The sequence below is a fragment of the Takifugu flavidus genome, chromosome 6 (genome assembly GCF_003711565.1).
Source record: "Takifugu flavidus isolate HTHZ2018 chromosome 6, ASM371156v2, whole genome shotgun sequence".
In the NCBI taxonomy this organism is placed as follows: Eukaryota; Metazoa; Chordata; class Actinopteri; order Tetraodontiformes; family Tetraodontidae; genus Takifugu; species Takifugu flavidus.
In genome coordinates, this window is record NC_079525.1 from 2433721 (window position 1) to 2459629 (window position 25909).

Genomic DNA, 25909 nt, shown 5'->3' on the forward strand with positions numbered 1-25909 from the left:
AAAATAAGAATTAACACAGAATCTGGAACCCCCCTCACACGATGTGGCCAAATTTGATGATGCAAAATAAAGAGTTGACCTACAACTGTGATGATTAATGGGTTCAATTGGATTTCAGCAATTATCTTATTATTGAAGTGTTTCCCCAAAGCTAATAAACTAATTTATTTAAACTCTAAAAAAAAAAAAGACAAAAAAGGAGTTCAATTAGACCTGTTTCTTTTTTCTCCCCCCATTGCCTACAAAATTCAGGAGAGGGTCTTAATGGCCCTGCAGGGATGAGTGTGAAATATTCATTTGAAAGATTATTTTAATATTTTCTGTATAACCTAGAACATGTATAACATACAATGCCGATTCTCCCCTCATGAACGACAGCGTCGCACGACCCGTTAACTATGACAAACAGGAAATGAACGGCAAACGCACCACCCTTCAGGCAAAACCGCGATTTTCACATTTCATGGTGCACAAAACTGCCGAAAATAACAGGTGTGGGGGGGAAAGTCAGCCTCGGTGCCTGAACATCGGGTGATTGTATTTACTGTTCGAATTCAAAGGCATATTTAAGACGACTTATCGAATTTGGCAACCAAAACAACACCCCGAGTTCAACTGTGACACACTTCAGCCAATCAGAGGCCTCCTGAGTTCACGGACAGCCAATCAGCTGTAGAGGGGGCGGGTTCTCGAGCTGTTGCTAGGGTTTGTCTATGCGCTCTTTACCAAACTTCCGCGAATCAAACAAGTTCAGTTAACTTTTCAGGCTCCTCATAGGCTGCGGCACGGCCAGAGGTTCCGCCCACGGGCTTTTGTCATTGGTCGGGGGGACGGTCAGTCACTTCCAGGAGTTTTTGTGAGGTGCTGTTGATACTGTCTTTAGTTTGGAGTCGCCAAGAACCATAACTGATTATAGCAGCGTACAGTCAACGCCAACGACACAGTTTTTAAATTACCATTCTATTACTACATGACTCGCAAATCTGTGTAAATAGGTCAATTCTATTTTTATTTTTTTTTGGTAAAAGAGACACCAACAGGATGGAACTTAATTCCCTTTTAATTCTGCTGGAGGCTGCAGAGTACTTGGAAAGAAGAGATAGAGGTATTTCATGCCAAACTGACAAGACGAGAGCATTTTAAAGCGAAGGGTTGATTTTTCAATGGCACATTGATCCGGCAGCTATCCTAATGTTCTACAATCTGTAAAGTTTTAACGTGCCTTGCCATAGTGCAGGTATGATGTCACTTTACAGACAATGGGACGTTGACCAGGCAGTGGGTGCAAACAGGACCAATGTGCTGGAATCGGAATAAAAGCTGCATTTTATAGTATACACATATGTCATGCTTGCCTGGCGTTCGCAGTATTTGTAATATGGGATGCGCTTTACATGCTCCGCGTCTCTCTGTGTCAGAAGCTCTTCGGAAATGAGTAAACAAGAGTGACATTGAAAATGCGAGCCTGTATCAAAATGACACCTACTCATAAATGCTCAGGAAAAATACAAACGTTCAAAAAGAGTGTCACCTCGGAGGATGTGCAACGGCACACTGATGTATTGGAAGGCGGGGGGGATTACGCTGACGATCGATCACATTTCTGGTTCCATTTTAACCCCACCGAAAAGCTTTATTTGTGCGCCCATTCTGTTGGCATTACAGTATTGTGATCTACATTGATGTGTGTTTACTGTTGTCTTCTGCAGAGGCAGAGCACGGCTATGCGTCTGTTTTACCCTACACCAGCGACTTTTCCAGAAAGAAAACGAAAGCTTCGCCAATGTCCCGAAAAACTCAGAACAATAGGTAAATATCTCTCTTTTTTAATCCGCTTCCCCCCTCCAATCACAGTTCTTTGTGCATGTGCGTGCAGAAACACACAGTAGGGGAGAGCTGCTTGTTTTCCTCACACGCAAACATGCATACACGCATGCACACCCGCGCACGCAGAGCCATCTTTCTGCTGTCTGGGTTGGGTTCTCTGTTTTGGTCTCTCCAATAAACACTGCCACGCGTACACTGTCAAGTCCGCCGCTCGCGCTCTCTCCCCGGTTCGGTTCTCACACACGCACGGTCACGCACACGCCCTCCCCGCACCCGCAGAACCCTCCAGTCAAACCGGACCCGGGCCGGTCACGTTTTCCATGCGAGCACCTGCCTGCGTGCGCCTCCGGACGCGTGCGTGCCTGACGGAACGCACCTACCATCCCGCACGCAGCCGCCCACACGCACCCCCTCCTGATACATGATCTCTTATCGGGTTTTTTTCCCCCCTCTTTAAATTGTAATTAACTCGCTTTCATTCTGAGTCGGGCCTCGTAAAGTCTGCAAACATTACACGATACTGTTGCACGGCTGTAAAGCAATAAAGGATTATATAAGTTTACTTTCGTTTCCATTATAGTACGTGACAAGGTTGATAGGTGAGACATGATGATGACCGACCTTTAAATGTTGGAACTTGGATGGAACTTGACCGTATGTTCTTCCAGATGACCAGTAGGAGGCGCTTGATGCGATAGCGCCGAAAATACCGGGGAAATGCGTGTTGTTGTTGTTTGTTGTTGTTGTTTGTTGTTGTTGTTTTCATCAGTTTTTGCGTCTTGCACTACATGGAGGCCTTTTTCCTCATTGACTCAACAGTTTCAGTTTCTAGAGTGCCGTTGTAGTCACCTGATTTCCCCAAATCTCCATTTAGATGCTGAACATCTACACATCCTTTCACTTCGAATGTGGCCAGCAGCCCATTTTTCAAGTTTAGTCTTAATTTGTACTTTGGCATTAAAAAAATGTAATAGATAATGTTATGATATCTCCTAATTAGACTAATTTCATTCCCAAGACTGCTTCCCTTACTGGCTGACAGCTACTTTTGTTGAGGGGTGCACAATGAGCTCGGTATCCTCGGCAATGAATCGAATCATTGCCTGTTTATCATCTCGGCCCATCTGAAGGGAAGCATTTTTTTTTTCAATTCGAAAACAATATTCGGATCAGCTTTCCATACCTGCCAATGCTGTCATCTTCCCATTCCTTCATGTCTTTCTCCATCATGAAACAATTGTGTGTGTGTGGGGGGGGGTGTGAAGCGACACGTGGGTGTGGCGTCCCAAACTGGCACCCTACAGGCTAATAACCGACTGGGCTTCAAAGATCACATTAAACCCAGTAAAAACAAGTAAACTTTTTAAAACCCAGACTTTAAGATGAATGGGCACCATAAATGGCCCCGTTGAGACTGAACACTCGATTTCCTTCTTCTGATTGTGTAAAACACTTGCAAGCTCCGTTCTGGCGGCGCCCCCGTCTTACAGTATATAAACGATGATTTATAAGCCATATTGTAGATCACGGAGCGCCGCCTCATGCCGGCGGGGTCATTTGCATTCTTGTACACATTGTCCCGAAGCGTGCGTGTCCATCTCCCTTTCACAGCGGCCTGTGTGCATTCTCTCCCTCCTGAGTTCCTGTTCATGTCCTCTGCTTTGACTCGGCCGTTTCCGCAATTTGTGCAGGTTTGAATAGCGCAACTTCCTTCACGAGGGAATAAAACTCTTCGTTATCCTTTTGATTTGCGACCTTTAACATCCTGGCGGAGTTACTTTCCGACACTTTGACATTATCCCCGCTGGGACGCACGGCCTCAGTGGCAGAAACCGCAGTTGCAGAAGCTGCGGCCTCCCTGATGCAGCTGTGGGAACTTCTCTACGAGCGCGGGGGAACATCTGTAAAGGCCGCTTGTCCGTCTGGCCTTTTGTCGCTGCTGTTTATGTTTTTACTGCCGCGGTATCCATGGCGGTGTCATGAACAGAGGGTCTGTTTTCATGCAGAATGTAGTGCCCTCGCTGCCCCTGGTGGCACGTCCGGATCAGATCCCTCCTCAGAATAGCCCACTACTCTGGAGTTTGTCTGAATCCATCCCTCCGCACCGGCTTTTTCCATCCCAGTGACGCGAGAACGCTGTTTCTGTGTCAGGGTGGGACGTCACGCGATGTTACACATACTGAGTTTTGTTAAACAGAACCAACCTTTGAAAACAAATGCCAGATCACCTGGTGTGCTGCAGGTAAAGGCCGGAGTGGTGAGTGAAGACGAGAAAAGGAGCTTTTTAAACCAAAGAGGGAAAACACATTTACATTTAAGAGGCGCGTCACAGACGCTGAGGCCGAACACAACCTGGGTCCAATAGAGCCCAAAGTCATGTTTGTTTATCCTTTTTATCTGCTTCTGTGCCTTTTTGCAAACGTCTCCTTTCATGTCTCTGAAATGAGATCAAACTGGGGGGGTCTTTCACTTTGATTTCCTCTCCTTTGCTTCTCTGGTGCTTCCAATGTACTGACGCACATTCCTCTCCTGTCTTTCAGATCGTCGCACAACGAGCTGGAGAAGCACAGGTAGGGCCACATCCCTTTGACCTCTGACCTCTCGATCCCATTTTTGCTTTGCTCGCCGCGTTCAGCGCCTATCGTGACCGATAAAGGAGGGTTGTCTGCTGATAAACGCTACTTTTTACCCCTCCTTTCCACACACACACGCACACACGCACACACGCACACACACCCTCATTCCAAATCACCAGATTGCATCTGCTGTGTTCTTCAAAGCATCAATTCATTCCAAATGGTCTGTGAATGGAGACCAGAGGATTGGGTTGTTGATTAGATCTGTCTCCATTTCACGGTTGAAACTCCTGACCATGTACGGAGCGAGAGACCTGTCAGTAATGTGATAATCCGTCCCAGGCTGATGCTGTGAATCGGGCCCTGCTCTGATACCCCTTAGCTGCATTTTTCCTGCAATGGACAAACATGTTCTAGTCTCAGTGCTCAGTCCGCTGCTGTTGTAATAAAACGCCTGTTCCCGTTTGGGCTCTGGTAACAGCTCTAAAGGCTGGGGTGGGCGCGGCGGGGCCACATGTGCGTGCACGCTGTCACTCAGGGCTTGCCAGTCACATGTGAGTGAGTAACAGACATGTTCGGACATTCCACCGCTCACCTTAGACGCAGACCCGGGCCGGCTGTTGTGACACCCTGTTTACGTCAGAAGCAGCGGAGGGCGGGGGGGTAACTGGCGTAGTGACGTGCAGCTCAGCAGATGCAATTGTCAGTAAACTGTTTCATAATCAGTCTAGTCACTTCCTGTGTCTTACTGCCATCGCCAGTGGTTCTTTTAAAGGTTCAGGGGCAGCGTCATGGTACAAAGATATGACTGGTCCTGTCTGATGAAGATTTGCATTTGTTGCTAAACTGCGGTTGCGTTTGCGTATCTGTACCAAGTATAACCACTTTGTTTGAATGATAAAAATGTTTGAAATGTACTATCAAGAGTGGGAAGGGAAAAGAAAGATCCAACAGGATCGGTGAGTTCCAACCCTCCTGGCGTGGCCGGTAAAGGTATGTTTAGACGCCTTGGTTGGAATGTTTGTGTCTGATTCATAACAAAACCAAAAGTTATCCTCAGTTGTCCCTCGTATAATCTTTAGCGGCCCCGGTATCGGTCAAGGATCCTGATCGCATTCACGCGATCCAACCGCCAATGTTTGAGCTCTGACTCAGCATCATTGTTTGGTCACATGTCGGCGTGTTTCGGTTTAGTCATCCTCATGTTCATGGTCACGTAGTGCACGAGGTGACGGACGATGGTCTGATCTTTTAGAAGTGGAGGCCGCCGAGTCAGCGCCAAATATGACTTGAATTGCCCAATTTTTAAAGTGAGTATTTCTGCTTGCTGGGATGCAATTCTCCAATTGGAACTGGGCGCAACCTAGCATGCTAACAGGTTATGTGGGTGCATGAGGAACAGTTTCAATATACATATACTCCATAAAATGAAGTCTGAAAGTTTGGCGTCAGGCATGTCAAGGACTCCGTAGTGGAAACAACTCCTTACGCGTCTTTCCGGGCCCTCTGAATATATTTATCGTGTGTTATTAAAACGTCATTCACGTGGGAGTCACAGGCGTCCCAAAGGTTCATCAGTTTTGACATAACCTTGTAATCAGCTACAGCCTGGATTCAGCTGTGGTGGATATGTCAGTACATGTCAGCAGTGACTCTGCTCTTTTTCTCCTTTCCTCTTCTGTCATCGTTGGGTTGGGGGCCGATTGAGAGCGCAGCAGTTCCTTGCAACCAGAACACTGCGGTGTGGTTGATAGCTGCTGGCATTGCTTCCTTCCCATTTCTGCCTTTCAAACATCTCTTGACGACAACTATGAAGCCTGTCCGCGCCGCAGGTTTCCTCCCCGCCGAGAGGCCGAGGCCTTGTGAAACCTACAGAGGTTTTGCTTTCCCACATATCACCTGTTTACAGGAAATCTGACTTCAAATGCTGGAAGGGCAGGTGTCTGCTGCAAGAAAGGATTTACAGCTCTATTTTTATCTCTCCACCATCCAGATACGCCTCCCACAGAGCCGTCAGCTGATCTTAGTTTCATTTCTGAGGTGAATCAGACCTGTGCGCGTGTCAACGTTTGCTGAATCAGTTAAACAGCAAATGATAAAACATGCCTGCCTACCTACCTACCTACCTACGTACTACAGTTTTGAATTTGCCTGCGCTTCATGGAGACAGGAGCCGGCGCTCACTTTGTCAGGGTCTAATCGTTCCTCTAATTAAATTTACTCTCCCTGTGTCCTCTACTCCCAGCTGTGATGGATGACTTATTTGGCTTTGAGGAGCCCTTTACTCTTGAGTGAAACCTGTGTGTGTATGTGTGTGTGTGTGTGTGCGTGCGTTTGCGTGTTTGAGTTATGGTGGCATGTCAGTGGGAGCGTGACCTGTTCACAGCCCCCTTACTCCACCTCCTTCACTACCCTTTGCCTCCTTCTTTCTCCAGAGACCACATCTGTTTTCTCTGATATCTTTTTGCACCCCCACCCCACGCCCCCCTACATAATCGAGCTCTCCCTTTTCTCCCCTAAATGTGCCTGAGTCAGCAGAAATCTGAGGCCGAGAGGAGGAGATAAACGGCGTTCCCTTGCTCACAGCGGGCCCTGTTCATTCCCTGCTACCTTGCCAAACGTGTGCCTGTTTCTCCATTTTTGAGGTGCTAAGGTTCTTATAGCGGCGACGGACCTGTTCATCCTGCTGATCTACATTTGAATGTGGATGCATCCATGGCGCCGCCGCTGCAAATGCACCCAGAATTCAAAAGAATCAGTCGAAAGTTCCATTCCTTTCCCCCAGTTTGCAACCCCCCCCCCCCCAATGCATGTGAGTTAACAGGCATACAGATGTAGCGGTGGCAAAAAGTAGGAAAAGTGGAGATTTCGGTTATTGTAATGTGTTAAATATCTTATATTGACCAACTGTACAACATAGCAGGGTCTTCCAAACTGCTGAACCTTCACCGATGCCTTAAGAGCTGAGTGCGCGGACATGCAAGACGGAGTCTCAGAGGCTGCATGTGAAATTTCTCCACCATCCCTGAAGCCGTTTTAGCACCGCGAACCTTCGGTCCAAGCCTGTGTTTTTCACACGCTTTCTGTTTGCTCTTGTGTGCTTGCATAAAGGCTCACGGATGACGCCGACTCGCTTTTCGTGCACTCGCACGGTGACATTTGAGAACAGGACGACTGTAGATTTCAGGTGAGCGTATTCCCACTGCCGCCAGGTACACTGGCCTTTCTGTGTCAGTAAAGCTGGTTCACTGCCACGAAAGCAGCTGATGCTTGTAAAAAAAGGGGGGGAAAGGGACGCTTTAACAGGGCGATCCCTTATCCTGTGCTGGTTCTCAAAGAACATGGCTACAGAGGGTTCTGCTCGGGGGAATGTAAGCTGCGTGAGCCTTTCAAGGTCAGGTCTTCCTTGTTAAGGAGGACAAAAAAACACTCTGAGACTTTCCTGCACGCTGTAACGGGAAGGGACACAAGGCAGCGTAAGACGTGGCTTCGCTGCCTGTGTGTCGAGCAGGCAGCCTGAAATTCAGGTCAGCAGAGAACGCACACATGGCCTGGAATGCAGAGTTAAGTAACAGAGGCAGTTTAAGGAAGAGCGTTTGAGGGAATCGGGTCATAGCGCTAGTCGGCTGAGCAGCACACTCCGCTCCGTCATCCACATCTGGTATTTCTGCTTGTATACATTTCGATATTTGGATATAAATCTGTTGGTTAAGAATCTAGGTTGGGGTGTGTTAAGCTGGCTAAGGCTAGCTCCTCACTGCTGTGTTTTTAATGGCAAAACGTCAGCTCTAAACGGCACACACATTGTAATAGCCGGTCACATGACTTTCGCATACACTCGTCATGTGCTAATCAGGAAGTGGAGAGCTGGCTGCAGAGGACGCTGCAGCATGGAGAAACAGGGCCAGCGTGGGTCTTTTGCAGGGACAAGGATTTAGGCCAGAGTGAAGCACAGTCATGGTTATTTTATAGATTTCAGGACAATTATGCAGTCATGTGGGTGTGGCCCGAGATAACTGCTCTGTAGATAAATATTTGTACATTTGGCCTCTTATCTTCACAAATCCAGGAATATTCTCATGACTTTTTAGGCGTGACCAAACTGCTTCCACAACTCTAACCCTTCCCCGTGGACCAAAATACACGCGCGTTTAAAACAAAGGTGGAAGCGGCCACCATCTGTCCTGCCAGTAGATTCCCGAGCGTTAATCACTGGTGAGGAATCGTTAAAAAGGCCGTGCTTGTTGGGAGAAGGTGTTGATTGAGCTCCCAGGACTTGTCGCTGCGAGTTCACCCAGCACGCAACGGAAATGCGCCTGACGCTAAACCTGTCATTTGATTTGGGTTTTGACGTGATCGAAGGCATAAAAATGAGGCGCCTCCTTTAACGCCGCCGCCACCGTGTTTGCCCGCACACTCAAAAATCTATTTGACACCCGGTTTTCTGTCGATATCACCAATGTAAACTGACTTTGCTGACAAAGGGATTTTACAGTGATCCCAGTTTGCACAGGGGATTGTTTTAGCACACACAGATGCACGCCCACATGTGCGCGCACACATTTTTAGCACACTCAGGTAGCAGGAATTCCCTCGCAAACCCACTGGACATTCCACATGGTCCTGTGAAAGTACTGCTCAAACAACAGGCCACCTATCTGTTTTGTAATCAGGGAAGCACGCAGAGCTCATTCTTTAGTGTAACTCAGAGGGGTAACCCCCCCCCCCTCCCCCCGCCCATCTGCAGCGCCGTGTTGTTTGCCTCTTGCGTGCGAGAGCGGAGTCATGTGAGAAGGCGCTCCGAGTTCCCGCCACCGCAAGACGTGTTTACAGAGGAGTCGCCTTCTCTCCGTCCCGACTCGCAGTTGCCACTCGGCGGCTGCAAACACACCCCAGAGAAAGTGACATTTACTATCGACCACGCGAAGGCCTCGCGTCCCTGCTCCGTGCACGTTTGGCATTGCTCGCTGCATCTGGTTAAACGTAAACGGGGCACGGCACGAGGGTGACGTGCAGACTGACGGGGAGTCTCTGAAAGACCCTGTGTACGTGTGTGTATTTAGTTTGTAGGCCGGAACCCTGGGCAGGGTCCCAAACACCTTAACGGTCTCTCCATATGCCTCAAAGGAACCTGCCAGCCAGATGTGGAGCCACTTAGGCTAAATTCCATCACCTCAACGGGGTTACCTCCACACGCAACGGAGCCCCGCCCTCACTTCATTGGAGAGAGTGCTGAACTTTCAAAAAAGGGGAAAAATCTGCTCGTTCATCGTAGGAAGGCCTCAAACATGGGGAAAATGTTATTTTTAGCTTTTTTATTTGTCCTTCTCATTTCTCTCCGGCTACACTCGATGTCCAGCTTTACCTTTTGTTCCAGAGTAGGTTTAAGTACCCAGGGAGGTTAAAGGTCAGAGTCATGGATGAGAGAGATGTCATACCTAATGTCTCTGAATAGAGCACATGAAGTAAATCAGGCGGGAAAAGGAAGTATGTTAAATGAGTGTAAACGCAAGCAGCTGCCGCTCTGAGCGGAGTCAAATCCAACCTGAGCAGGCCTGACTACTTCTTCTTCTTCTTTTTCCGTGACAAGCTTGATTGAAGATAGAAACGGTGTAGCAATCAACTCTGAACGTGCTCCTCGACGCCGAAGCATTTCTATTTAAAAACCTGGGAGGAACCAAACGGTGCGAGGCCGGGGAGTGAGAGGAAACATCGCTCGGGTGGCCTTTGACCCCAGTTTAGTGACTTTGGCTCCGTGCCAGTCCAGCCATTCGCTCCTGTGCGTACGGGTGTAGGAATGCACTGGGCTGCAGCGAGCTCATTAAACAGTGCAGTGAGTGAGGGGTGAAGGCCCTGCAGAACCCTCGGCGTGGGCACGTCAAAGCCGGTCACGGTCACCTCTTTTCTTTGGCGCAATCGTCAATATGTATTGCGCAATTCCCCACTTTTGTCCTTCCAGGACTCACATCTGGGAGGAAGGCATGATCCGTTCCCTGCGACCTCGGAGCACAAACGAGCGGTTCAAAAAGCCCATTTTGGTTTCAGCAGCACTCTGAGCACAAGATTCTTTTTTTTTTTTTTGTCCCACCGCCCTCTCCTTTGGATTTTCTTTGTTTTGGCACCGGTGGAGCAGGAAGCAGAGGGGGTGGGGAGGCCAGAGATCAGGCACAAATCATCTCGTGGTGCCCTGCACGTGAGGTCGGTCAGGTGGTCCCCCCCCCCCCCCTTCCTTACTGTGGACTTCAGAGCAAATGAAAGTGCTGAGTTGCTCTTGAATTCGAGGCATCCGCAAACGTTACGGGTCACAACAGGCTGGAATGGATTCACAAACCACACTGTTCAATAGGCGAGGGGTTGTCGGTGCGAAACCCTCCCAGAAGGCCAACTTTGACACCGTTGGAATAGGAGACAGGCCTGTTGTGAAGCCAGACAAATGGATAAATTCAATCCAGGCCTGCGCGACTTGTCTTCTCACGTTCCCGCACGCAGCTTATCTGCTGCCACACTTCACATGACCGTTTGAAGTAATCTGCTGAACACTGCGTGAGCAGGTCTTGGCCGGGGAATAACAAACGTGAGCGAGGGAGGGCCGCTGTCCCGTGCTCCGAATCGGCGCCCTTGAAGACAAACAGCCAGTGTGTGTTGTGGCAGCAGGAGCGTTTGCTGCGATTGTCCAGGACACATTGTCGGGTGGAGACGCATGGTTTGCCTCATATGATCAGCAGCAAAGCCTGTGTATAATCAGCAGGTGCAGAGAGGAAATGCCTTTTTAAAATGAAAGAATGATAAACTTGTAACAGATGATCTGGGTACAGAAACAACAGACATTCTCTGGAGACTAACAAACCTTTGGAGGAACTCTGTGTTTCCACACAGGAACTTGTGTCTAAATTAAGATCTGGGGACATGAGCAGGTCATTTTCCCCTGCTGCGATGGCCTTTACAGAGGCTTTGGGTGGAGCTTTAGCATTTTGTTGTTCAGCCAGTTCTTATAAATGATGTTCGGTGTTATTTTGTTAGCCATTGTGTGTAATTTGGCCTTTTTTCACTGTGTTTTCCCCCCATGGGATGTTACTGTATCGCTGCACTTGCACGGTTATGTGCCTTTTTTTTTCTGTTTATACTTTAGCCAACGCTATTTTGATTTGCTGCTTTAGCTATGTAATTGATTTGGCCATTTTTCATGGCACGATTAGGTCTTTAAAAGTTGTTAAAACATTAACGGAAATGCGTAAAAGAATGCAGGCCGATTAGGGTGTTAGCTTAGGCAAATCAGTACAGAACATTGAAATTCTGAATCCCAAAACAGACACAAATATTAGTTTAGTACAACCACTCGGTTTGCAAGCCATCCCTTTGTGTGTGTGTGGTGTGTGTGTGTGTAATCATTTGTCTGTTTGCAATGAAAATAAGCGGTATTCCTGGAACTTTGAATACAGGACAGCTCACGCATTCATGGATATTTTTATGTGGTAACGCTTCAGTGAAAGCGCATCTGTGCACATTTCTTTCTTCCACATGCCAGGTAGTACGGAGTATTTTGGGGGAACGCCTTGTTTTTGTTTTTCATTACAAGAAAGGTAGGGTGATGGGGTTGGGGGGGGGGGGGGGGGGGCAAGATGGTTGCCCACTGGCTCAAGTTACTCTTTGGATGATGTGTGTGGAGCACTGCCTGGTGCAGCTGAGCACACTGCACTCAAAGAGGCCTTTTTTCAACCCAAGGGTAAGTCATCTTCGAGCTCGGACCCGGCTCCCTCCCAAGCCCCCTCTGCAACCCCCACCCCCCTCCCCCGCCACCCCGGCTGCAGAGCCCCAGCTCCTTCCTGCTCTGCTTCCCCTGGCCCTGGTCCAAGTCCTTCATGTGGCGTGACTGGGTCAGGTTGGAGGTGGACCCCTGGTCCTGTCCTCAGAAGACACTTGTTTTTCAGCAGGGCGAGAGCTTGTTGGTGTTGGCAGGGTGGAGCAGAAGGGTGGAGGGGTTCATTTATTTCACTTATTTGGGGGATGGGTGGAATCGCCCCACGGGAGTGGAGGATATAAAACCACTGGGGCACTTTCACATACCCCTGATCCAGCCTGCGTGCACCTGTAGAGGTGTAGAAACACGAAGAGCAGCTTTGTTTATCCATATTTACCATTTGAAAATCACAGGAAATTAAAGATATTATCATTTCAATCTTTTCATTTAGCTTCTGAGACACTTTTGTTGCCCAAAGGCTTTCGGAGTCTGACCTCTGAATGAAAGAGACAGAGTGAGAGGGTCTTTTAATGTGAAAAACACAGGCTACACCCTTCCCAAAAAAGAAACGGGGGGGGAAAACACTGTGTATGTGTGTGTGTGTATGTGTGTGGGTGGGTGAAGAGAGGTTTCTTGTGTTCGCCTGTCTGCTCGCTCAGTAGCTAGCCCAATAGAACTGATTAGGCTTATTGTAGCTGTAGCGATGGCCAGTGGAGACCTCGCATTGTTGCCGTTTGTTTAACGTTCAGACAGCGAGCTAAAGGAACGGGAGAAAAGGGAGACGTCTAGCTCTCAACAAAGAAGCGGTTCATAGACAAGCTTGACTAATGCAGAATCGAGAGGCCTCTATGAATAAACTCGACCGAGGACAGACAGGGCGACCTAATCTACTTATTCAAATTTTGCAAAAGTCAAAGCAGCTCTTTATATTAATCTATGGAGTAGATTAAATTTGCTTTCTTTTGGCATATGCTTGCGGATCACATCTTGATATGTTTACTTGTGGATCCGGAGTTGTCGGCCTGCAGGACCTTGGCAATGCGAGGTTGTCTTGAGCGAGCGGACCAGATGACACCACCTAGTAAATTCTACAGCATTAAAACTGAAAATGGAGGCAACCGGCGTGTTTATGCACATTTAGTCCCACAGGCGGAGAGAAAATTGGACAGATAAATATTTTTCTTGTCCACGGAGAGTGTGGCACATGTAGGTGGACGCTGAAAACAGTCCGTGATGAGGTGTGATGTAAACGTGGAGGTACTTATGGCTGCACAAACACAAGCTGTGTGTGACGTGAAAGGCGTTTACTCGTGCAGTGTTTTGTAAACGACCACTTCCATTCTCAGGTGGGCTCGCTGTTATGTGTGGGATGTATATCGTGCCTCTCTTCTGCCCTGCATGTGAATTATTTTTAGTTGGATCAAATGAAATTTGTTGCACACTTTGATGTGTTTCCAGTGTTGATGGACAAAGATGAAAGCCCTGACATTCTGATATGTCTTAAGGGCCTGTAAACACGTGTAAACACGTGTAAACAACGACGCTCTGAGCCTCCTCGAACCCAACGTGCACGCTGTACCTCGTGATAAATCACACAGTCACATCTGAACCCAAACCTGCGGAGAAACAAGTATTCAGTCACCGTTCGCAATACTTCCCTCTTTGTTTTCCACCGCAGAAGAAGAACATGACTCTGGTGTGAACCAGCTGCCCCCGTCCTTCCCGTCCTTCAGGGGACGCCGCGCAGCGTCTTTGTGCAAAGGTGCCGACTTGCTGGTGGATGTCTGCTGACCCGGGCCTGTGCTTGTGTGTTTGCAGACGTGCCAAGTTACGGCTGTACCTGGAGCAGCTGAAGAAGCTGGTGCCTTTAGGACCAGACAGCACAAGACACACCACACTGAGCTTGCTGAAAAGGGCCAAGATGCACATCAAGGTATTCGAATTAAAACGCTGCCACGTGACAAAGATAAAAATGAAACTTGGGGAGGGGGGTTATTTCCACCTCAAATAAGAAAAACATGATAATAATAACAGTGATGTCGAGGATGAAGCCTGCATTTAAATACGGTTTATGACATGCTGTGATGATCGTGCTAGTTACGAGCAACATCTGCGGTGGGTGGAAAATCCAGTGGTAGCAAGTTTTAACCCTTCATTTCCTGTTTACTGTGCGCGTCTCCTCCGCTGACTCAAATTCTGATAACCCTCGTCATCGCGCTGCATTATTTCGTGCAGCGCAGCGCAGCCTGCCTCCTCTTTGGCCACTGAGAACTCTCACATGCTAATAAGGGCAAAGCTGCGATCCGATCTTCACGGCTACATAGACCTTATTGTTGCTGTCTGTCCCTCAACCGTCTGAGTTCCTTCCTTGTTTTGCAGCAAGATTGGATGTGATGTGGACATTTTTGAGGCCCTGTGGTGATTGAATGAAAACAAAACTTTTCATATTAGTAACAGAGACTCCATGGAGTCATTTAAGTACTCTGCAGTGTATTTCACCCATGTGTTGTTTGCATTATTTCCATTTCGTCTTGTGAAATCCATATAAAGGTTTGTTTCACCCTTTTGTTGTAAAACGAGGTCCGTGTTCTGTGGGAAGCTCAGGAGGCCAGAAACAAAAGCCCCTTGTGAGGAAGCGCTATCGTGTTTACAGTTGTAGGAGGTGTTTGGGTCCGGCTAATATGGTCGTCCTCTTCTTCACAGAAGCTGGAAGAGCAGGACAGGAAGGCTTTAAACATGAAGGAGCAACTGCAGAGAGAGCACCGCTACCTCAAACGGCGCCTGGAGCAGCTCTCTGTGTCCGGATCCGTAGAGCGAATCCGCACCGACAGCATGGGCTCCACCATCTCCACCGACTCAGAGCAAGGTAGCCTCTCATTAGTCAACTGCTTCAGTAGGACACATACAAAGCCCACCATCATCTGAGCCACATTGATGAAAAGTATTTGTATGCCTTCCTGTGGTGCTAGCATGCAGAGAAGGGGGAGGGTACTATTTGCACCCAGGGAAGTTGTGCAGGATAAAGCCCTTTGTTGTCTACTATAGAACTTGCATCATAACCCACAACAAACCCTTCAGTCTGACACTACAACACAACTAGAGCCATAATGTCACCTCAGAGTGTGACTCGAGCAGCGATCCGGCACTCTTCTAGACCATTTACTGGTCCCGTTAAGTGGCGGATGAGCTAGTCCTTTTCCTGTAACTGCGAAACCTTGTGTTGTCTTTCCAAATTGTTCACATTTATGGTGGTTGCTTGGCTGCTTCCTGTTGTGAGTTGCAGAAATTGTCACAAGCACGTCGATGGGGTGTTGTTTTTACAACATGAGCTCCACATCTGTAATTTGTCAGGTGTCCATCTCTGTAATCCCCTTTAAGTGCAGTCTAGCCATTTTTTTGATCAGTTAAATTGCCCACAATGTGCTGTTATCAAGTAACAAACCTCACTAAAAATGCATAGCGCAGATTGCTGCATCGTGTTTACTAATCCCGCGTGAGGTAAACACACATGCAGTTGTTTATCAATGAGAGGATTAGCTGTGGGAGCACAAAGATCTGCCTGTTTGTATTGAGTTAATGGCCACCTAAATCTGGGTTTAATCCGCACGCGCAGCGTGCCGCCTAATAAACATGCCCACAGTCGGTCGGTAATAAACTCTTCCCCCTCTGCCGATTTGTTCCCACGTCAACTCTGTACTTTTTTCCCTGCGCAGAGGTGGACATCGAGGGCATGGAGTTCACCCCGGTGGAGGCCGACAGCGTGGACAGCATCAGCGACGGCGAGGAGGAGGACCATTACAGCCTCCAAAGCAGCTCCAGCGACACCAGCTACACAGCCACACATTCCCACAGACTGCAGCCACACCACTGTTAGGACACCGCGCGGCCATACGTCTCCCTGCCAGCTTCCTTTACCTCCCTCCCCCTCCTCCCCCCTCCAACAGCAGTCTCGCAGTCCCAAACGCCGCCCACTGCCTGCATCATGGCGGCACTCCTTGGGTCTATTCCTTCTCTCCTGGTCCCCCCGCGCCGGCCTCACCAGGAAGCAAATGGGGCTCGAATGCCGGCTCCGACCACTGACCCTACCTCACCCTCATGTATGTCCTGCCTAAACCAGCCCCTCCCAACACGCCCCGCCCTTGCGACCCCCACAGTAGAGTCGGCACAGATCGCGAGAGATTGGGGCAGAATTTGAGGGTTTTAACGGGGACGCCTGTGGTGTGGTCGACAGCTCTGACTTGTTAATCCGGATTTTGAGAATGTTTGTGAGAGCGACGGTGAGGTCAACAGCAAAATAACATAGACATGAGGCAATAATACACAAACGCCAGGGCTGTTCTGCAATAATACACGCAACCATTACATCATCAGAGTACCTTTACTCAATCGGGTTTACCGGAGGTGCCATTGAAATCCCTGGCAGTCAGAGGTTAAGGAACCGTCCACAAATTAGTACATCCTGTGTATTTAATCACCTCGGTGCCAGAAGTTTGGTGAAAGGATCGCGAGATTGCTGTTATAAAAAACTCTAGCAAAAATACAACAAACAGGACAGCATAATCCAGTCTGTAGCTCGGAAATATGTTATCATAAATTCGAACTTTTTCTATTAAACGCATCACTTCCCGTTATTTTTATCTGGGCTAAAGACACGAACCATAATGGACTAATTTCCTTTCAACAAGTCATTACAAGGAAGTTGCCACTTCCTGCCAAGAAAGCAGCTGGGCATCTATTAACATACAACTTATAGATGCAAGTATATATATACACCAGTATATATATAAGTCATTATAGTGGCAATCGATCTTCTCATCCAACTCTAAGCAAATTCAAAAGTTCCTACAATCTTCAGGTTTTGTAGAGGCGGAAAGAAAATGTGTCAGAGCTGTGGAGAGGACACAGAGAATGTAAATATATGTATAGTTACTGTCCAGACCCTTGTGTCTCCCTCTGGTTGGGCTGCCTAACCACTATTCCACACTACTGACCACTACACTATACCACCCTATGGTGTGGATGGACTACTAGAACTAGCTTTCCTCACAATTGAAACTCTATTCCTGAAACACGGATTCAAATCTTTTTGTTTCCTCAGTAGCGAATTGATGTAGCATTAAACACAAGAGGCAGGTACTTGTTCTGGATGTTTGCAGAGAGTGGACCTGCAGAAGAATGGGGCCTAGTTTTCCCCCTCCCCATTAAAACTTTCCACTAGAGGATCCCTCTCTTTGCGCTTCACTTGGCCAGATTTTGTCGTTCTCCACAGCTTTGTCACCTTTTTGAGCAGCGAGCCTGGTTTATGTCCAGTTAACAAGTCAAAGCTGGCAGGGGGGCCGGAGGGGAGTGGGAGGTGGCGGTGTTTGTTTTAGCTTATTTAGTGAAACTCAAATGCAGTGGATTTGTCGTGTATACCGAGGCAAATATCCCCATTTCCTTGTCTCTGTTGCTTATTTCTGAAGTTTCTGGCACTGCTGAAGTCCAATTTAGAAAAAAAATTCATCTCTGACTTTTCTGTAAGTAATGCACAATAGATACTGTTGACGGGGGAGGGACTCCTGTCCCTCTCTGACCTTTTCTTTTTTTAAAAAGAGTAAATCATTAGTGCCAGGATGCGCCGTGCTCATTGAAGGTCGATTGGTCCAGTTGCGCTGACACAAGTATTGTGATAGAAAGGTAAACAAGGATACTGGGTCCCGTGTGGTCACTGGTTTTGTCTTTTGGGTGTCGGATTTAGTGTTTTCGGATTTGTCCTGCTAGCTGCTAACAGAGCTAGCGGCCTTTATATATGTGCGTTATTTCATGTCGCGTTGGTTTGTCCCTAACTTTAGGCCTTTAGCAGATTTTAGACTTTCTTGGTGTCCCTCCATGGAAAACACGGGGCCAGGCCTGGGATGGCGGGTCTGAGCAAAAAAAATACAAAAGATTCTAAAAAAAAAAACATGCATAAAAAGCTGTTTGTCACTGAAAGTGATATTAGCCATTGTAGACTATATTTCTTGTATTAAATTTTGTACTATATTTTCCTAAATGTTGTTGAAAAGACAAAAAAAGAGTATGTATATCTATATCTATATATAAAACTATATATGAGAGACAGACAGACATGAGACCAGGCTTGTTGAAGGGAGAGTGGGAGCAGGGGGGTTTATACACTGGCCCCTCTCCCTTGGGTGACTCTCCTGCTGTCATTCTGTGCCTTGATGAGCCTTTTACCTACCTGCTCCTCTTCCTCACCCCCCCCCCCCCCCACCCCCCCCCCCCCCAGTCCCTACTCAGGTCATAACCCCCTTCCATCTGTAGCCCCCTCCACCATCTTCTCATCCTCCGGTGGGGCCCAGCCCATACCACGCCAAAAACTGCTTCCACAAACAAGGGGCCCTGAAGAGAGCTTAGCCCCCTTGGTCTCTACTGAGAAGCCGCCTTCGTCGCTGTCTTACGCCCGCCCCTGTCCACGCACTCCCCGCCCTGTCGACGCCCACTCACCTGCCAGTCACAGAAAGGAGGAACTTTAAAAAAAACAATGACACACTGGTGAACAACCACGGCAGCTTCCAGTCGCCCCTAATGGTCACCAACAGGGTTTCAAACTTCTGGGCTTGAAGCACGTTTTTTTTTTTTTTTGTCTTTTTACTTTTGTTGTATGTCGACTTTGCGTTCGTTTAAACGGGACCCGCCGGGAGAGGAGCGATTTAAGAACAATCCAAACGATGGCAGCTTACGGTGTTTTCCTCCACGCTCCCGGCCGTCCGTCCCAGAAATAGTGTTACCCATCAGGGGACCTCGAGACACGGCAATATTACCATCTTGTGTTTTCCGAGGGAGGGTGTTTAGGCAGGGTTTTTAAAGACAAGCAGGTGGTTTTTGCTTTTGACTCTGTGGTGCATTTTATTTTTATTTTGTGACCAACTCTATACTTTTGTTTTTGGTGGATTTGACCTCCTATCTGCACTCTCTCCATACACTGCAGGAGGGCAAAAATAACCAGATCTAAAAGAAAACAAAATGTCGTTTCTATTCTTACTTGTCTTCGAGAGTTTACATTCATGTCAGATAATTTGTACATGACTGTTTGTAGCAAAATTGTCCTTTTTCAATTTATCGGTCAAATGAACAACTCCTTCAACCACGTCAATGGCATAAAGGTTTTCTCTTGCACAGAACCTCCCAGTAAGTCGGTGGGTCGAACCGAGGACCGGAGAAAGAGATTCTATTTTTTCAGTGGCATCAGAAAAACGGCACAAAACATTGGAGATGAACGCTGGCTGGATAGTATTTATGGAAATTTTATTAATGATGTGCCTTGGGGGGGTTGGAGGGGGGTGCTATTTTCTTAAAACAAAGCAGAGATTGTATTAATTACCGAAGACTGTTAAATCAGATCCACTTTTATCTTTAACCCGCTGGAGAGGCTGATTCGCTAGATTGAGAGAGGAGGGATCGGAGCGCCGATCTATGACATCGGCGCGTAGGATTGAGCCTGGGGTGACGTACAGGCCGCGGACGGCCTGCAGGTTGAAAGCGATTTCACTGTACGCAGACGACGCCATCCTGTGCCTTGGCTCGCAGAGAAAACAGCTCGAGGAACCGACATGAGGGATTTGCCTGAATTATTCCTGCCAAAGTCACTTTCTATTTAACCTTCCATGCAAACGCGATGAGTTCCTTCACGTAATTCCATGTGAACAGCTTTAATAGTCTATAGGTCAGCTTTCTGCTTTCCACACCCCAGCTTCTATGCCTTTTTCTCTATGTATGGAATGAGGGGAATGAGGGGAAGGAAGGGGGGGGGGCGCTCTACGACACCAGCGTTCTGGCCGAGCTTGCTGATGATGGCGCGGGCAGTGCAGAGCAGGGAGAGTTCTGTGCCAGAGACCTGTGAATATATTTTCTTAGCATATGTGTAATATGCTTTCAGAAGATGTTATATCAATTCCTTTTTTTTTTTCTGTGTGTGTGTGTGAGCGCATGTACACAAGTACCAGGTGCTGGCTCCATTTGAGTAAACACTCGAAGGTAGTGTGTATCCTCTCATTGTAAAATAATTAAAATGTTTTATACGTAAAGCGCCTGCCGCCTCGTTTTTGCCTGCCGGGACGGTTTGACTGCCCGTCCTGGAATTGCGCACTTGTTGCGGGAGCAACGTTTAACCGACGAAAGTGGCAGAAACGCGCAGATGTTTGAATGTTACAGCACTTCCTGTTTGGTTTGTGCAGCTGTGAAACTGATCAGCAGTGTGGAATCAACCCTTCTAAAGGCAAAGGAAAGAGAGGCAACATTAGAGGAATAAATTAATACATTTATTAAAGCTGACATTGACAAACTGAAAGCGTCGGCCTCGTGGAATCGGCTGAAAATCCTGGCCGATAAGGACGTCAGCAGCTTATTTTTTTAGATGAACATGCATCTGCTGTGCAGGAATCCCATAATGCTGCTGACAAACATTTCCTTTTACTACAGTTAAGGTGTGACGGCAGTAAAATCCAAGCAGTCTAAAAGGGAATGCGCTCACCGTAGTGTTTGCCACTGGCGTTTTCACGAGCAACAGCCCATCAGCTTCCCAACAGAGTAAATCTGGGAAAACAAATTTGACTCAACTTGCTTATTTGACTCAAAAAAAAAAAAATCTCGTGATTTTCATCAACAATTCGGGGGGGAAGAAATGGAACGAACTTGCCGCCACACAAAAAGGTTCAGTGTTTAGCCATTAAATAAACATTCTTGTACACAGTCACAGTATTATAATTTGGTCGAATGTGAATGTTCAGCTTGGACCAATAATTGTGTTAATCTTGTTTAAGGCTGAAGTCAGACATTTATCTACTGTGCACCTCAGTCATGCACATGCAGAACCTGCTTGTCATGGTTGCGTCCTACGATGGTAGAGAGCAGAAGAGAGAATGACCCGAACGCTGATTCTTGGCGATGCTACCGCACCAGCGTTTCACGGCTGGGCCGCTGCGCTTCTCTTTGCAAGTTCCTCCTAAAGTAACGAGGATGGCGAAGGCCAAAAAGTTCCTCATTTGCGTCACCAGCCTAGAGGACGTTTCTCCATCATGAGACGTCTTTGTCTGCGGTCCGACCTACTGGAACTGACACTCAGAGGTGTGACCTGTCCGTCAGTGTTCTCCAGTTTGACGAAAATCTAATTAAGCAACTTCAGTTCAAGCCTGTATAAACTTCACACACCCCATGTTATATATGTATGTATGTATATATATATATATATATATATATATATATAATATATATATATATAAAGGATGCCACTGATTACAAAAGTGTTTCAGAGACATTACAAATGTCTCTGGAAAAGAAAAAAACAGATTTGATAAATGTGTTATATTTCCTACGTAAGCTGGGAGCTGAGAAACCTGGTCCCATAATTCTCCAGTTCAGTCCAACTAGTGACAGAGAGGTGACGTCAGCGGTCCAGTTCAGCCTGCGCCGTCCTCTCAGACATACTGCTGGGGCTTCTGTGGGACGGAGGCCGCAGTAGCCAGGCTCTTGGCCTTCCCTGAGGCGTCCTTCACCGAGTCTCTGAGCAGCCGCTGGTGCGTCTCTCCTGCGTGCACTGACAAAGACACATGAGGGACGTAAACTCGACGCCTGTGACGCTGCTGGCTCCAAATTCAACACCACAGTCACAGATCTGAACAAAAAAGGCTTTGTGGTGTCAGCTGTTGGTTTGGTTATGATAAGGTGGTCTCCTAATGACTGGAGCTAGGGTCTTCTGAACTCATTACTGCATTATGAGTGATATCATGTGCTAAGTTGCTCGGTTGCTATGGCGAAAACCGTCCAGATAAGGAAGTTTTCAATCTTACAAAAACCCTACAAATATACAAATGCTATGTGTGATGTGTTACCAAAGGAATTTAAAAACCTCACCCCCAGAATGCATCAGGACAAAATCTGAAGCTATGAAGGTGTTTCAAGCACTGGGAATCTACTCAACTTAAAAAAAAAATGCACTAAAACAAATACTAAACATAGTTTCAGCTGTAATCTAAGGGCAAGGCAACACCACAGCCTCGGGGATACACTACGCAAATACACTTGTGTCCACTAGTGGGCGCAGTGATATTCAGACTACAAAGAAGTAGTATATAAAACTGTTGTGCTCCATAAATTTAGCATAAAAGGACAAGTTTATAAATCATGTCCTACGGGTGTCTTTATTTTTTAGCTCAATGGAAAAAAAATAGTATTTGGCAGTATGTTTTTATTGACTTTAAATTACAGACGCAAAACTGCTCAGTTGAACTATTTCATCACTTTTTTGACACATTAAAGTTCGTCTGATTATGTTGTGAGCACCAGGCTTTGTGAGCAACTCATTTCCCACTTTTGCATCAGCAGCTGAGGGGAGGAACATCAACTGCTGGGTCAGAGGAGGAAGGCTGCTCACCGAAACCCCCAAAATCTAGAACTTTGTCTCTTTCTGGGAGGCAGCAGAATGAACCAAAGTACAAAAAAAAACAGCCCAAGTTGCTGAAGACCAAACAGATGAAGCCCTGTGTTTTCCTCATTACTTGTCAGGATGATGCCGCCCTACGATGGCAAAACGCAGCAAAGCAAACAGTGTTTTTACCCACAGATGTCCGACCAGGGTACAATATTTAAACCTCTCTGTGTAAATAAGTTTGTTTTTAGCTGCTACGCGGTGGGACATTTTCACTCCAACCCTTTTAATCCTTAATCACATTGGAGCTTCAAAGTTCCGCTCAAACATAATGCAACAAAATATAAAAAGACATTTGCTTATATTAGATCATTTTGTGGATGATCTGCTATATTCAGAAAAGGTTTGGCAATAGAAAAGAATCCTTTAACTAAACTACACACTACCAGTACTCTCTACCTCTACATATTTTGGAGCAAACAGGACATGGTCACCACCTGGGCTACGCTGAAATGCGCCGCCATGTGATAGCCCTAGCCGAGGCCTGGGATAAGAGATGGATGCCACACGGATAGTATACTCACCAAAACGTTCAGCCCGATGCCAATCCCTGCAGTGTCATCAACAAAGGGGCAGTGGGACACAATTACACCACGGGACAATGTTCCTTTCAGGCAATAACACGCCGCGTCAGCACAGCGCAAAGAACAATCCTCTCCGATCAAGGCCCTCCGCCAAATAACACAATGCCGTTTCCAACCAGGCGCACGGGGAAGTTTAATTTCCACCCTCGGGAAAGCTTTCATTTTTATGTTTCGTCTTTAGTCCCTCCCAGCACGTCCAGGACCCTCCACAGACATCACACACTTCATGACCAGATCTGTTACATTAAAACTGCGACTATTGGAATTCCTGATTGACCACCTTTTGCATGAAAACATGACTAAATGTGACTTCAACCTACATGTGAAACATAAATAAAAGCCCTGTTTGTTCTCACTTCTCAAAGCAGCAACAGTCAAAAATAACCCGGTCTATTTCCCTTTTTTCTGTCCCCTGTACTTCGCTCTGGTTTTGGAAGTGCACGTACCCTGTAAGTTAGACAGAGCGTATTCCAAGCCTTTCATGGCCTTCACCTGGTTGCTCTTGAAGCGGGCCAATCCAAACTCCTGGGAAAAGACAGAGCAGGAAATAGCTTCACATGGGGGAGATGTATGAAAAACAAGACTTCTTGCTCGCCGACTCTCTGGGGTAATTAAAGTAAGCCTGGCATCTTCCACGCCTTATAATAACATTTTCAGGGTGACTTATTTTTGGCAGGCGTTGTATTTCTCCCCTCATATCTCCAACGTCTTTATTTTGGCAACGGCGCACAGGCTCTCCCACCTTCACCATCATGATTTTGACCTCAAAAATTAAACTCCAACTAGATTCTGGTTGTGACTCTCTGGAATTAAACAACAATAGCTTTTTCTTTAAATTACTGAATACATTTAGATCGATGGATCTGTCTTAATGTGAGTAAGACTATGTAAAAAAAATATGTCTAATAAATTGCATACTATGGCAAAGAATGCTGAAATGTAGAAGAGTACTGTGGTTACTTTAGAGTGTGTAATTACTGCACAAAGAGGTTAAACCTGAATGGGTCGGGAGAAGCCATAAACACTGGAGGATATCCACGCCTCCCGTCTCAGCTGGGTGGTGGCGGGCTCCTCTGTCGAGTCCTCGAAAATGCACCGTTCCTCCACCGACTAAAAGATACGAGAACGAGAAATCGAGAGAAACGAGAGCAGGTGAGATAAAGAGCAAAAATGATGAGCTGTATTACTTTAAACCTGATCAAATTTCACATCTACCTCAAAACCCCACACGAGAAGTTCACAGCAAGGAGACTATAAATACCTCAGATTTTTCAGCAGGTTCAACATCGTGCAGCCCCTTGAGGTAATTGTAGCTTTACAAAGTTCAGAAACTCTAAACAGCTGCCACAGTCAGTCTTATTAAACCTTTTCTTGGTTTTGTTGGAAATATTCTACACAGGCCATGTTATCGTATCTCATACTGGTGTCTTTATTTTCATTTTATCAAGGAAAACAGAACCACAATGTGTCAAGATGTGAGCTGATTCTTAAATCTGCATGTCAGTAATGTAGGATGTGCCGACCATTAATTCAAACAGGGAAGCAAGGGGTCGCGTCTCACCATTAGAGTGGTGTGGTTGAGGTTCCAGGTGTAGGTGGTCAGAGTCCTATTGACAGGGTCCACAACGGAGTCTTCAACGATGAACACAGAGCGAGACATCCCAGAGCGGAAGAAATGCTCAGCCCAGCGAGGAAGGCGGTTGGTCTTCATCAGGAGTCGCCTGGAGAGAAGCCGGTGGTCTGCTGTCACCTCCCGGTACACGACGTCCTCTGTGAGAACATGTGTGCTGTTGATACAAAAAGACAGATATAATGGAATACGGTTAGAGAACTAACTACAGTAGCTCAACGCCTGGGTTGAAAACGGCAGTCTAGATCATCATACCTGTATGGATTTGGATACCTCTGCCAAAAAGCAGAGACAACATGCTCCCACCTACTCCTGATGTCGATGCTATTAGAGAAGTACTTGACCATTCTCCTCCAAATGATGATGAGGATGATCTGAATCACAAACCCTAAGGACTGAGCCAGAAACTGAAATCTTAGATTCTGACTCCATCCAAAGTCTGGCGCAGTCCTGCAAGAAAATAAAAACACACCAGTAACTCCGACAGACACATTTTTAAAACTCACAGAAATAGATTTTAAAGAAAAAAAATATTATAGTTTAGACGTTAGCTTAGCATGCAGTTTGTAGCCACACTATAGGAGGTGCACTGGATCTTTAAGCTTTACATTGAGCGCTAACGGAATCCGCTTATATATGTACTTATAGCTTACAGCTATCTCCAAAGCTAGGCTAAAGAAAGCCCGTCAACTGTTCCAATTATTGAAAGTTCACTCCCAATGCTGCCTTGGATTGATCGCAAAACAAGGCAAAGACCTTAATTTATAGACCTATAATTTATCGGCGTAAACGGGAAGTCCTACCTGCAGCCACTGCTAATGAGCGGGCTGGCAAACACAGTTACCCGGAGGGATAACTCATACCCACACAGAGCCTCTTCTTGTGTTATCCAACCCACAGACCAAGGGCTGTGGTATAATTAAAAGTTTTAACACAAGAAATGTACATTGCTTGTGTTTCTTCCTGCTGCTACATCTACTCAGGGTGACGTTTGGATGCAAGAGAACGCAAAAGCACCTACTGCCCCCCACTGTACCGGAGGTGCAACTTCGCTCAAAACGTACACATTAACTTGCAGTGCCTGTTTTA

The 25909-nt window shown here is 46.8% G+C and overlaps 2 protein-coding genes across 2 annotated transcripts; one reads left to right on the forward strand and one right to left on the reverse strand.

Annotated features, from left to right (window-relative positions):
- Positions 1–862: 862 nt before the first annotated feature.
- mxd4 (MAX dimerization protein 4) lies at positions 863–20207 on the forward strand. The gene is made up of 6 exons (XM_057036346.1): positions 863–1105; positions 1710–1809; positions 4368–4397; positions 13960–14074; positions 14845–15007; positions 15855–20207. Exons 1-6 carry the CDS (start codon positions 1042–1044, stop codon positions 16013–16015), a joined length of 633 nt encoding a protein of 210 aa, XP_056892326.1. The 5' UTR covers positions 863–1041; the 3' UTR covers positions 16016–20207.
- A 1261-nt stretch (positions 20208–21468) lies between these two features.
- On the reverse strand, positions 21469–25822 carry prelid1b (PRELI domain containing 1b). The gene is made up of 6 exons (XM_057036347.1): positions 25624–25822; positions 25076–25270; positions 24752–24977; positions 24187–24300; positions 23637–23715; positions 21469–21715 (listed from the first exon to the last, which is right to left on the reverse strand). Exons 2-6 carry the CDS (start codon positions 25165–25167, stop codon positions 21597–21599), a joined length of 630 nt encoding a protein of 209 aa, XP_056892327.1. The 5' UTR covers positions 25168–25270; positions 25624–25822; the 3' UTR covers positions 21469–21596.
- Positions 25823–25909: the final 87 nt, after the last annotated feature.

Bases quoted from the DNA above. Each gene is read 5' to 3' on its own strand.
- mxd4 (XM_057036346.1), top strand. From the start codon at position 1,042: ATGGAACTTAATTCCCTTTTAATTCTGCTGGAGGCTGCAGAGTACTTG. The intron at 4,398-13,959 runs GTAGGGCCACAT...GTGTGTTTGCAG, and splicing joins AACGAGCTGGAGAAGCACAG to ACGTGCCAAGTTACGGCTGT. The intron at 14,075-14,844 runs GTATTCGAATTA...TCTTCTTCACAG, and splicing joins GGGCCAAGATGCACATCAAG to AAGCTGGAAGAGCAGGACAG.
- prelid1b (XM_057036347.1), bottom strand. From the start codon at position 25,167: ATGGTCAAGTACTTCTCTAATAGCATCGACATCAGGAGTAGGTGGGAG. The intron at 24,978-25,075 runs GTATGATGATCT...TTGTATCAACAG, and splicing joins AGGTATCCAAATCCATACAG to CACACATGTTCTCACAGAGG. The intron at 23,716-24,186 runs GTTTAACCTCTT...GTCTTTTCCCAG, and splicing joins GCTTCTCCCGACCCATTCAG to GAGTTTGGATTGGCCCGCTT.